We start from the raw sequence: 14,340 nt of genomic DNA, 5'->3' as shown, positions 1-14,340 counted from the left end.
TCATCTCCTTTTCTGAGCACTGGGGCTATCACTGCAAAGCACGTTGGTCCATTCTAAGCCTTGAATAGAAAAAAGGAAGAGATCATTAAATTATAATTTCCCCACACAATTGGTGTAAGCATTTCTTACCAACAGGATTAGTATGAAAGCAAGATCCCAGAATAAAGCTGCTCAGCACTGAGGATGGCAGTTTAGTGTCTAGTAAATTTGATTTCTCTGAAAATCCTGACACATCATAATAGCAAAATCCTATTTACTGTAGCAAGCAGGATGGATAATACTATTTAACACCTGGTATAGTATGTGCCATGAGCTCACAGCTTTGTGCTCTGTGTGCTCATCTTAACTTAAGGTTAATGCTCCTTGACAGTCTACATGGTAAGTAGAATCCCCAAATTAAGTGCCAAATCTACGATCTGCAAATCCTTCCTCAAAATTTAAGTCATGAAAAAATGGATGCAGAGAAAAGTATCACATCTCCAGAACTTATGTCTATATTCTCAGGCTCTGATCAGGGCAGTAAGCCCTGTATGGTGCAGGAGTCTACCTGCACAAAGGCCACTAAAGTCAGCAAGGACATGAACAGAAATTACAGAATCAGCAAGGAAGAACTATCAGGGCAGCAACTTGCTGACTGCTGTATCCGTAGTATATCTAACATAACGGTGAAACCTCTAAATGCTGACAGAATCATAGAATCATGGCATTGTTTAGATTGGAAAAGACCTTTAAGATCATTGAGTCCAAGCGTTAATCCAGCACTGCCAAGCCCACCACTGAACCACGTCCCTAGGCATTGTATCTACACATTTTATCAATCCCTCCAGGGATGGTGACTCCGTCTCCGCCCTGGGCAGCCTGTTCCAGTGCTTGACTACCCTTTCTGTGAAGAAGTTTTTCCTAATATCCAATCTAAACCTTCCCTGGCACAATTTGAGGCCGTTTCCTCTTGTCCTGTCACTTGTTACTTGGGAGCAGAGACCGACCCCCACCTGCTGCAGCCTCCTCTCAGGGAGCTGTAGGGAGCGAGAAGGTCCCCCCTAAGCTTCTTTTCTCCAGGCTGACCCCCCACAGTTCCCTCAGCTGCTCCCCATCAGCCTTGTGCTCTAGTTTAATTTTATTACCTTACACCATATGCATATTCACATGCATATTACTCAGTACTTACTGAAAGTATTTCCACGAAACTCGCAAACATAGAAACTTAGCTCAAATAAGAAATATCCTGATCAATACGGAGATACATCTCTTGCTCATTCACACTGATAAACTAAGTAGTTGTGCCATACAGCAGTGTATTAAAATTAATTTCCTTCTGCTCCTATGACTAGGGGCATGATTCTCCTAATGATGCGTAATAGTATTATGAAGCAGTGTAACATGAAAATAGTTGGATTTGCTGAAGAAAATTTGAACTAGGCAGAGCTGCATTATTCTCAAACTGACAGCAGCCCGCACAGACACAGCTCACTGTGACTGCCTGTATGATGGCAAAACTATAAGCAGGAGGAGGAGAGGATCTAGTCATCTTTCCTTCATATCAAAAATTCTAAAGCAAAAGCAACTGGGTGAAGGAACAACAGGGTGTCGTTCAGCTCTGTAGACAAAATGAAAACAACTTTTGTTGTTGACCAGAACCTACAGATAACAGCAACATTAGAGGTGCAAAGATGGTTATGAAGTCTACAGCCACTGTGGCTTGGAATGGACATTGAAACTGGTGACACAATGCAGGCATGGTGGACGTGGAGGAGCTGAACAGAACAGTGATGAATACAACAGGACAGAAGTGTCACAGTGTGGATACACACACCAGAGAGTGTTAGAGAAAGAGGTCGTAGGATTCTTCTTCCAGGTAGTAAGCTGCTCAGTCTGCCCAAGATCTTAGTTCTCTTTTTTCTTGCTCTGCTACTTCAAAAGAAAAATAAAATAGTTTTAAAATACCACTAATGCCACCTCATTATAGTAAATAATTAAGACAACATAGGGTACACATATGTCAGTGATTTGAATACTGCTATCTCTGGGGTTTTTTTTACTGTAGTCAAGAAGCACCATTAGCCTGTAAGCAGACAAAGAAAAACACTGTCAAATTTTCCTCAAAGCTTAATGTGCAAACTCTTAAATAACAGCTTTACATCCTAGTCAGATATACAGTATGAGAAGGTTATTCTTTAACTCCTTTGTTAAACTATCTCATTTTGCTTTGATGCTGTGGAGCATGTAATAACTCATAGCTTATGTGCTATCTTTGACCTAGAAACACTGGCAGCTGTTAGGGGAATCGCTCAGTTTTTGGAAAGTATCAAAAGGTTTTTAGCACATAAACCAAATTTATGAACAGATATTGCCCTGGAGAATAGAATTGTTTATGTTTTAGTATCACAGCTGTCACTGGTGCACAGTTATCTTGTCCTGTATTAATCCCCTGAAAAGGTTGAGCATCTTCACTCAGTCACTGAAATATTTTATAATTGACAGACTTCATCTGGCACTGAATATGTATAATAATTTTCTCCATAAAGAGCATACTGTGCTGACACTAATCTGTTTTGTTGTCGTCTCCCCTTATTATCAATGTCTGCATTGTTTTTTCAGCAGCATTGAAGAACACAAATAGGAAGCTTCTAATTGAAAAAGCTAAGTAATCAAAAAGCCAATTAATCATACAGATGAGCTCTGACACTCAATGATGCAACAGACAGAAATACCACATTCATATAACTGAAGTATTTTTGAAGTGTGCTTATTTGATGTAAGAATGATCTGAGAATGTAATTAGCATTCTTTGTCACAGGTGATAGACTCACATTGCACATTCCTTCATACTGACATTACTTCTCTGAGCTCTACTAACTCTGCTCCCATCCCACCTCCCCTTCTGCTCTTTTCTCTGCTGAACAGCCCATGCTCTGATTTTGTGTACCTTTCACTGAAATCAGGACAAGTTTAGGAACAAATAAGCAGCCTATTATTGTACTCTGTAATTTCCAGAACGTTAGGCCTTTCCAGACCTTCCTTTTTTCTTAAAGCTCTATTTCCATCCCAGTGCTCAAAAATCACCAATACAGAATCTCACAAATGACCTTAATAACAGCTGCAGCCTCAGTGAAGCTGGGATTGCAGGAGACATGACCTCTCCGCTTTTGCAGGTTTTCATTCTGTAATCTCCACATCTCTGATAAAGTTCAAAGTCAGATTTTGAGCACTGAGTTCACCTCCTTTCAGAGCTTGAACAACTCTCTTTTTTTTGGTGTGGAAGAGGTATGCACATCCACTTTGAAAACCAACCGGATGACAACTTGGCAAAGCAAAGGTTTCTTAGCGTACAAATAGAAAGTCAGAATGAAAAGACAAGCCTTAATATTATGAGAACTCCACTCTGAAGACAGAGCAAACATTGTCCATGGCATAAGACAGTCAATTCAGAACCACCTGTTGTAGTCCTGGAGACTTCCAAGTACGAGAAGAGAAAGCAAGACATGGCAGAGTTCACCTATTTCACATCACTTGGGGGATGACACTTCAGTGGTACTCAAATACAGCTATTTATAGTTCATTATCTCACTTGCACACAGCAATTCACACACATGTTAAAACATGATTCCCCATTGGAAGTCTTCACTTAACAGAAGCAAGCAAAGGCACCGTACCAGTGACCTACTTTAATGTGAAAAATGACTAAGAATAAAATCTTATTCACTGCATAGCACCTTAAAAAGGTAAAAGAAAAGCTTTCCAACAAAGAATCATGGTTTATCACACAGCCTTCGCCATAAATTACTCCAATACTACTTGAACTGTCATGATAAAATGGAAGGCTGATGACTAAGAGCAGAGGTACAACTGCCCTGTAAGAAGCCAGTTTGGATGAGACAATGCAGATGCTTTTTCCCCTAACACCAGACAATTATTTGAGAATAAGGAAGGTATTCTGTGGGGATTTTTTTTGAAGGATCTTAATTTTTAACTGCTTAAATAATGCACCATTTTAGAATCATTAAACTAATTTACTCTCATCTTTTCAAACCATTTTTCATTGCCAAGAACATGGACTTCATTAATGTCATCTTTAAAATGGCAGGACAAAACACTGAGACAGTATCTGATATGCCCTCTATTTAAAATATTCATTAAGACCAATTATACACACTGATAATTCATGCAACATGCTCTTCTTCCTAATCCATAAAAACAAGGCGTTTTCTTCTATCTTACTAAGCTGCAAAAATGAATATATATCTTCTTCGGATCATTTTCAAATTTAACTAAAAAAATTCCAAATTAATCAAGAAGAGGTGGGCTCAGGAAGAAGGCACAGGGGTAAAGGAGGCAAATATATTCAGGCTAAAGGTTACAACCAGCCTGGGATCTAGAAAATGATGACAGTAAGTTTTTGAAATTAATATCCTACAAAATAATACCCTATAAAGAATAAGAATGCTAACAGCAATATGTTGAAATATTGTAAGCATGTTGCACAGCTTACCAAACTGTTCCGTACAGTTTAAAGTCTACTGTGAAAAAAAGGCACAGAAGTGCTTCTTAAACATGGCATAAACAACTTGCCATTAACATTACACTCCACGTGCTGGTGGTTTTTGGAGGAACCACTAATTCCACCCAGAGAAAGAAACTGTGGACTACAACAACAGCGGAAATTCAGTAATATATCTTCACACTCCATGTGCAATTTTAAGACTACTTGGTGCTACTGATCCACTTACACTGGCGCTTTGTCAGTGCTGGTATAAAAGCAACCTCGTTCAGACTTTTTCTCTCTCTGTAATTACTGTGACAGGTGAAATCTCATTGCAAATGTGAGAACTTAGTAAAGAAAACAATATCCTCAACATTAAAGCCTCCACGTTGTCAATATTAAGCCAAAACCAGTAGCAGTTACAACCAAAAAAAACCCCTCTGGCCACATTTTTAATCTTTATCTCCTTAGAAAAGTCATCTTGTTTAACAGTAAAACATAACCAGAAAGTCAGTAGCAGAAATGAACAGAAACTCTTGATTAAGAGGGAAAGGAGACTTGCCCTTTCTTCGAGTCGAGCCAGCTGCTCTTTGTAGTAGGCATCGTGCTTCTTCAGTTCTCTGTCTTTCTCTTCCAGCTGCCTGGCCTAGAAAAAAAATTATAAAACTGGATCAAAAAGAATGATAAAACTGGATCAAGAAAGAGCCTCACTTGCAAAGCAAAGCTTCTACTATAAATTGTACCAGTAAGGAATATACAGTGATTGCAAACTGCAGCCTATTAGTTTTTGCCAAACAGAACATTAATAAGATGATGATTGCTGCATTGAAAATGTAAAGAAATTGTCTATTGTACTGGATTTTCTCCTTCCCTCCTCAGCAGCTGTGTCATAGTTTGTCCAAATGTATTTGGAAATGTCACGAAGACTGAACCAAGCATACCATGCTGAGATGCTTTGGGGTTTGGTTTTTGTATTTGTGTTTGGTCTTTTTTTAACTAACTTTGCACATCACTTCTGAACTTGGGCAAACTTGCTCAAGCTACCAAAACCCACATACATTATATATATGCAGAGCCTGAATATTTATTTGTTAGCTGTTACTAAGTGGACATTTTGACACCGGAAAGCTAGACTTGGATCCACGTATTTTTAGGCAGTAGTAAAAAGAATTTTTTTGAAGTAGCTGTTTTTTCTTTCAAACCCCAATTCAGGGATGCATTTCGCATGTGCTTAATTCTAAATACATGAAGGTTTGGAAAGAACCAAATGCTTACACCTTTGCAAAAGCAGATCTAAAGTACATCTAAAACCCAGCAGTCCTCTTTAAAATTAGTAATCATTCCTATAGAAACTCCTAGATCAGTTGAAATATCCAACTAAGCCAGCTGAAATAGTCTAATGCAGGATCACTCCCATGTCCAGTAACTTAAAATAATACAAAAGAATTCTGAACTTGTATCTTTTGAATACTAATGTGACTTGAGTATTCAGTTAAGAGACACTGCTACCAGCACTACTGAGGAAGTTGACATTTTCTTGGCTGGTCATCACAATATGTAACAATATCTAGTAGGTGACTCATTAAGAATTATAAAATACATTAAAAGAGCGCACCTGCACACAGAACCACATACAAGTGGTAAGTCCTCTAGAAGAAATACTAGACAAGTGATTTTTAACAAGCTAAGGAAGATTTAACATCTAAATTAACAGCGCAAATTCATTCCAGGCTCATAATGTTTTAATAATAAAATATCTTTAGCGACTAATAATTAACTATCAGTGGTCATTACCACAATTGCCTATTCAACATTAGCCATTTACTGCTAACATATTCTTTTCACCCCGGTACTGATACCAGCTGCAAAAAGTTCCTATTTTAGCAGCATCACGTAAAATGGTGAACTGTTTGTACTCCTACTACTAAAGATGGTATCTCCAGGTCATGCTTACAGAAGCACGTCAGAAACCTTACAGCACATATTATGCTACACTTGTATCAGTGCAGGGCTTCATTCTCTTTGTCAAGATTAGCTTCTCTTCTTTTTTTGCAAACAGACAAAGAATAAAATAAAAACATTTGATTGTTGGTTGTTCTTTACTTAACTACTTACCTTTTTTTCTATATCCTGAAGCATATAAAAAAGTAAAATAAATAAATTTAAATTTATGAATAGACACATAAACAGAAAGAATGCAAAAAAATGCATGCATGTCAGGCCTATCTGTAATCTCTAAAAACAACACTGAAAACTGCTTGGAAGTTGGTGGCGTTTTTTTGTATGAACTTAACCAAAATACCCCTGCTCATCCAGAAAGCACACAGTCAGATTTTAATTCTACTTGGATGAACCAAACCTTGCCTCTGCCAACCACCCATCTCCAGTATACTGCCATGGAGCACATGCTACAGCCCTGTCCACCAACATTTTAATCAGCCTTTATTCACTAATTACAGGTTTTTCCACAGCCAACTACCATGCTTTGTATTGATCGTGATTTTGCTTTTCCAAGATAACGACCTCCCAAAGCTGGTGGTTATAGAAATAGCTGAAAATTCATTGCAGGTTGTGCCTCCCCAAAACCACCCTCTCCCAGATATCTAATACAATACTTCAAAGCATTATGGCAATTACCCATACGTGAATATTTTATGTCTAACCACCTCATGATCCCTAAAATATTTGCAAACTCACGAACATTCCTTTTGTGCAAGTGGAGATAAATAGGTCAGTGAGAAAGAAAACATAAAATTAACGTTCCATAATGCTCATGAGAATTCAGTTAAGTTTTAGTTCTAACAATTCAATAGTGTTTCACACAATCCTATCAATGACCTGAAACCAAGCAGCAAAACTGACTTTGGAAAGCCAGTGAGATATAATAAAACCCATACAAGAGCATCATGGCTTAATTCACTCACCCCATTACTGACAATTCACAAGTGCAGAAATTTTCAGGGTAATTTTAAATTTTTTTTAAAAAAAGTTTCAACTAAAAACACAACAGGTCAAGGGCACACTAATGATAGAGGGGATGAAACCCACTCTCTTCTCTGAGTCCAGCCGAGTTTAAATTATTTTTATCTGCATCTTGCTTGCTGATCAAACACCATTTAAAAAAGAGAGAAATGGATTTGTTTAACAGTGTCTGATCACCAAATTTATATATATATGGAAGACAATATGAGTGGGGGAATGCAAATAACATTTGTTCCAAGGATATTCAACTGAATGTAAGTTTTTGTCCTGGAAAGTTTATTAGGTTTTTTGCATTGATCTAGTTCCCTGCCCTCCAAGATCATCAGTGATTAAACAGCCAGCTTTTACTGCACTAAAGATACAGCGCCCAAGAAGCAAATTATGTTCATGCTGCTTATTGCCCTGATCCTATCAAAGCTTTCATACCACCGAGAAAGTAGAGATATTAGATTGTAAGAATACTAAATAATACATCTATCCAAAGCTTTGGTCCCTATATTGTGAAAGTAACTTGAAGATTTGGTAGGCCAGTAAGAAACTAAAAAAAAAAGTTTCTTCCACATTTGTGGCATTTGTACAGTAACGTAGACATAGCAAGTTTTAAAAAATTAAATATTCATTTATACAGGAGACAATATAAATATGCCAACAGAAGAGAATTCACTGCAGAAATAAAAACGTGTAAGGTAATATTATATTTATGGGGCTGCAGCAACATGATCCCAGTGAATATCAATTAGCCGTAACAAAATAATTAACAGTAGCCATGTATTCAATTAGCTGAATGCTGCACTTTAGTTGTAAATGAGATACTGGAACAGGTTCATTGCTTCTTCACAAAGTAACGCTAATAAACAGCATTTGCTTGTTTGTTGTTTAGAAAACAGCTTCAGAAGGTCGCCTTTTAAAGGCAGCCCATCTTCCCAAGACCACTCAAAATTAAAATCCCAAACCAGATCACTAGGATTAAATACAGGTTCTTCAGAATCGTTAGGAAGTTGGACCAAGATTTAAAGGCCAACCTGGGTTTCATTTCCAAAAGTAGTGCCTAGATTTAGCACAGCAGTGGTATGAGTTTCCGTCAATGGAGAAATGGATGTCTACAAAAAATTCCCATGTGTCGCCTTCTACATGGCTGCAGAGACACTTGCAAAGCAGTCCCGTGATGAAGCCAAACCCTTCTCGTGCTGGATCCAACAGGTACATATTAATTTTGTCCTTTCTAAAGTAGAACAGAGCAAACAAACCAACTGAAAACGTGTGTTTCATAACTATCTTTAAAAAAATAAAGGAGTCCAGTTTCCTGGCTACAGCAAGGTTAGAGGTGCTTGCAGTCTGTAGTTGCTATTCATTAAGGAGTTGCAGGGGACAGACCAGTATCAGGCAGTTTAGCAGAAGTCTGTAAGCAGGTTTCAAAATCAGCTCTTGAAGCACTCAGTAGTCCCAGTTTTACAACTGCCCCTTGGCACAGCCTCCGAGCTTCAAATTCATTAACATCCACAAGTTTATGGCAGAAACCGCTGAGATGGCTTCAGGTTGCATTTTTCTGGCAGAGAAATGCTTCAAAATAAGAGTGCAGTTTTAACACTGAATTTATAAATCATCATCAGCCATCTGAAAGAGCTTTGCCTAGGTCTTGCCAAGCTAATTCATGGTCATCTCCTCATCACCCCACCAAGAACGTCAGAAGACGGGGCAAGGGGAGAACCAAGGGACCGGGTCTCCCAAGGCACACTCAAGGCTGTGAGTGAGACCAGACATCTGGGCTGGGGGCAGAAAGAGTACCCTGCCACAAAGGGTTCAAAAGGCTAAGGGGATTTGCCAAATGAAATGCTGACTACAGCAACGAGGGGCTTTTCCCATGGGAAAGGTCACATGAAATAGCTACAGGCCTTCAGGCGGGCCCATGTACTTTGGAGAAAAGGTTAACGGATTAATAGGCAAAAGAAAGCAGTGGCAGAGGAGTGGCCTTCAGCAGCTCCAACAGCACAACTGTCTCACAGGAGAACTGCTGGCAGGTCAGGATGAATGTGATATACCAGTACTACAAGACAGCAGACCTCAAAAAAAAATCATCTTTCAACGTTATGTTGCTGGAGAATTTCCATTTGTTCTGCAGCTTGAGGTTTACTGGATGAACATATCTGTAGCTTAAAGCAGCGTGTGAATTCACGAGTTCGTTGGCACCAACGTCACTCAGGCACAGGCTGTGACTGTCACATTGTAAAACAGTTATTCACCCTTTGGTGTCTACTAGATTGCTCTGCCCAGAAACCCTTTTGCAGCGGACAACATTCACCCATGACATACTGCCTAGTGCTTTCACATCTGCATGCTGATAAAATCAGATGAAAAAGGTTCGTTGCTTGTACACGTCTTTATGGTCAGCAAAACTATGATCTTCATTACTGCATACCAGTGCCCCAATAAAAATTATTCTCAATTTCCACATTTACTCCATGTTGGATTGCAACAGTTTGAAATTTTAACCTTCTATTTCAATATATAAATACATACATCATTCTGAATGGGCAACAGCAATAACTTATGGATATTCTTAGGAACATATGCTTCTCCCTTCCCCCTAAGATAATTTCTTTTTGAAGCTATTGCTCTTCACAAAATCATTCCTAACCACAAAAAACGATCCAGACACATCACTAAAAAACCCCTACGTTAATTTCCACTTGTAAAGGTAGAGAATAGTTATGAACAGCAGCAACAATAATGTATCATAAAACATATTCTTTGACAACTGTAATTAAAACAAGCTTCTGTAATTACCAGTAAATGTGCTACAGTACATTTTCTAAAAAATAAAGAAGTCCTAAAAGAATGAGTAGTGCAGATAAAAAAAGATCACATTGAGAGGAGGCTAATGGAGAAAATTAAAGAATTGAATTTATGAACAAGTTAGGATCTAGTCTATGCAGAACATGTGACATGAAGCTTCATTTACTAAATCTAGTTATAGACCAAAGGGAGAAAAAAATGAAATGTACGCTGTATCAAATGAGAGTTATGGATTCCAATTTCTAATGCAAGCTGCAGGAATATGCAACTGAAATTCAGAGGAACACTGCTCTCCATCAAGACAGAAGTCTGTTGATGTTCCTGTCCCAAAAAGGAGAGCTTCTGTTACCATGTTGGATGTAAAAAGCTGAACAAGGAAAATGTGGGACACCTGCTGAAGGAGATGGATGCTTTAGGGTGAGTAGACACATAGAGCTGAGGTACTCAAAGGGACCTCAGCAGGTCATGTAGTTCCTGCTCGAAACAGGGGCAACTGGTACCTCAAGGCTGTATCCAGTTGAGTTTTGAAAATCTCCAAGCATGGAGGGTGACCAACCTCTTCTGTGCCTTCTTCATCAGCCAGGTCTCCCAGACTCTATGTGTAGAGTCAGGGTTCAAGGAGGAGAAGCAGTAATAGCAGTAGGTAAGTACTGAGACACTAATCATTTGAGAGGACCCCAGGTTCCATCCAGCCTGATTTATTTTATGATCCTGTCCCCAAAACAAGGGGCAGAAAGATCACACAATTGTACCGAACTGCTGCAGAAGGAGCAATATGAGCGCTAAAGAAAAGCTGCACTTATCAACAAACTCTGCTCCTCACTGGGTGAACCATCTGGTTTGTTCAGTCTGAAATCAACAGATAGTGAAGATTTTATCGTCTTGAAAATAAAAATTAAAATACATTCATGACTATTATATTCATTAGCAATATGCAGAAAAGCCTCAAGTATCTATTCAATCACAGTTCAAAGAAAACAGAGATGCTAAACAAATCTGTATTACATATATGCATGTCAACAGGAACAGAAGAAAGGCACGACTTATTCCTGAAACTGTATACATGCTTTTCATTTAACTAACACAGTCCAAAAAGATCAAACATTTTAAAGACTATCTGTACTGCTGCCAGGTATTTGTAGCAATTCAAGTAACGTCTATAACCATGTCTGACAGCTTCTGATGTTTCAGTCATATGTCAAACATGTACAGTTTTCCACTAATCTTACAGAAGCATAGACTGTTCCACATGAGCCAAAGTGGATTTCTCTGTATGAAAATGAAGCAAGAGTACTATTATTCTGCAAAATTCAGGAAAAAACAACTGCCAGTAAATAGACTTAGGACTGTATTCTACTTCCATCTTTTTTCTATACTGTTGCTATTGTAGTAAGTCATAAATATTTGTGTCCTTTTTACTGTGTTCAGAATTCATCTAATGATAATTTTACAGCAATCCTTTTGAAATTCCTGGATGAAACAAACAGCAGAACGATAAAGAAAAGATATTAAGCACTGTGAGCCAATATTTGATGTACTTTATAACAATACATCATGTAAAACAAAGGAAACATAAGGAACCATACCACCCTTCCAGAAGGCGTTTTCTCCAGTTCTCCACTGAAGTCCAAAAGTAAGTCAGTAAGAAGAATCTTGAACCTCGGTTGCCTAATACCTAAATATTCAGGCTAGAGAAAATTTCGAAATCTTCTAAGCTTTCCATCTAGGAATCATTATTCTTGCTTACAGAATCCAGCATAATTTGCTAACGTTTGGATATTTTATTATTATATTTTGCAAAGCCACAACTTATTTCTTTTGCCTTGTAAAATGAAGATTCAGTAGACTCAAGAGAAACAGTGAAATAATTCTTACAGAAGCTGCACTAACATAAGCAATGAAAACCAAACATCTCATTGAAGCCTAAATCAAAGTCAATCTCATCTGAAATCCTATAGAAAACTTACTCTAACCTGTGTTTATTGCAGGTCTAGCAGTGTCAGGGACTGCAAGTTCTCCAGTGTTGTCTTCCATCTGCAAATATCCTACCTCTTGTATCAAATGATCGGAACTATACATGAATTGATATAATTTCCTTACAACAGAACTTGTAACATTGGAACTGGCTGCTCAACCTGTTATCCTGGTAACCAATTTCCACTGAAGGTAAAAAAATGATGATGCCCAGGTAGGTAAAATCCACTTCTGAATACAAAATAAGAGTACATGTATTCCTTCTCAGCTATTCAAGCTATTGATTTCTGCTTAAGACACAAAACTGAATCATTTGCAACTACATTAGGTGTTTCTCAATTCAAAAGATACAAGATAAACAATTCCTTCATTTTTGGATGTTCAAGAAGGCACTACTTCAAAATATCTTTATGACAATAGATTAGCTGTATTTTTTTTTAAATGGATCTTATTAAACTCTTCTCTTTCTTAATAAACAAACCATTAAAACTCAGTGACTCTGTCTCAAATAATGCAGCCATACTGTTTACTATTATTCCAAAGCAGAGAGATTCTCCTCATCAGCTTGATAATAAAAGAACTGCAAACAGTAGATAATTTAAGATAGAAGGTGTAACTCAGAAACAAGCTGATCTTTTCAATGGAGCATATGACTTCACAGTGAAGTACTACAGTATTTAACCTCAGCACTGCCAAGGGAGTACTGTTCTGGTCACTTCTGGGAATGCTACAGCTTTCACAAAAGACACTCTCCCATCAAGATACACAAAAAAATCACATGATAAACAAAATATTTATAGCTAATTGGTATGCCATATACATCAAGCCTAATCAAAATTTATCCCAATGAATGAATCATTGCTTTGTAGCTCTCCTGTTTCATTCTTTGCAGCACTTCCAAAACTCAATTCAAATAAATAAGAGGACAGTCAAATAGTTCTTTTTTAACTAAGTGTGAAATCCTATGTGATAAGAAAAGCTACTATACCTGTTAAAATGATTAATACAAACCAGCAAAGCTAGAAAGCAAAGCCTTGGGAAAGTGGGGGGAAATGGCAGGAAGTGTGTGCGCCAATACAGCAAGATTCAATGCTCTTTGTATTTTAATTAGCAAATTACAATGCTGGTCTTTCAGAATTTTCTTTAAAGTTTTAGCAACTTATTCTGAAATAAACCCACAAGAGAATTACTGCCTTGAGTAGAGTACCTCTGAAAGGAGCTTGGATTGATTTATGTATTGATTATTGGTGTGCATCTTCCTTTTATATAATCCTATAACACGTGTCATTGAATTTCGTGTTCAACTTCCATTCACTGCACTTCTATTTCTCTTCTCATTTGATTGCAGAGTCTCTAGGGCAGAGCCTGGAACTCACTACACATCTGTGCAGTGTTTAACATAATTATACTTCAAGCTCTACTGGTGTTTGTATTATTCTAACAGAAATAAATAATATTCTAAGCACAGAAAATACATAAAAATTATGGAAAAAGTAGACTCAATACAAGACAGTAAGGGAGACAAACACTTCATTTTTGTAAAGACCATTATGGAAAAACAAATTAATTTTTTTTGTTGTTGTTTTTAAAGCCCTGGTCAGTTCAGATAGTATATATCTGTGTGTGCTAGTAATTTGGGACTGAGCAACTAAAAACACCCCAAACTTATAAATATCATTTACCAATTGGAGGCAGGAAATCTGTTTAGGAGAAGGTCTGATGTTAACATTTCTATTCCTTACTCTGACATCCTTTGTCATGTAAATTTGTTGACACAACAGTTAGAGTGATTAACATAGCTGGGCAGAGACTGGCTGTTACAAACACATGGTTCTACATTTTACTACAAATTTTCTCGCAATAAGAAAGAATAACACAGCTGTCTAACGGGATATTCCAAAGTAATTCAAAAATATCTTACACAAAGAAAAATGTAAATCAAATAATCATTAAATCCAATTAAATGCCCAAGATTTCATAAGAATTACTGGATACAAATGGCCAAAAAGATCAAACCAACAAAGATTACACGGTCACTGTCCAACGTTTCAAGCAGTTTACAACTGAGATTACTTCAGCCATCTAGAAAAAGGGATACATTGAGATGATAG

At 37.6% G+C, this 14,340-nt stretch overlaps 1 protein-coding gene across 2 annotated transcripts in view; it reads right to left on the bottom strand.

The window, feature by feature from the left end:
* The window catches only part of CHCHD3 (coiled-coil-helix-coiled-coil-helix domain containing 3), a 163,795-nt gene that overhangs the window by 53,933 nt on the left and 95,522 nt on the right, over positions 1-14,340 (bottom strand). For both annotated transcript variants that reach the window (XM_055711152.1, XM_055711151.1), the window contains exon 5: positions 5,043-5,126. In XM_055711152.1, coding sequence (XP_055567127.1) covers positions 5,043-5,126 — 84 coding nt within the window. The remainder of the gene's footprint in view (positions 1-5,042; positions 5,127-14,340) is intronic.

The sequence above is a fragment of the Falco cherrug genome, chromosome 5 (genome assembly GCF_023634085.1).
Source record: "Falco cherrug isolate bFalChe1 chromosome 5, bFalChe1.pri, whole genome shotgun sequence".
Classification (NCBI taxonomy): Eukaryota; Metazoa; Chordata; class Aves; order Falconiformes; family Falconidae; genus Falco; species Falco cherrug.
Note: the sequence above shows the minus strand (reverse complement) of the source record. Positions and strands in the feature narration are given on the sequence as shown.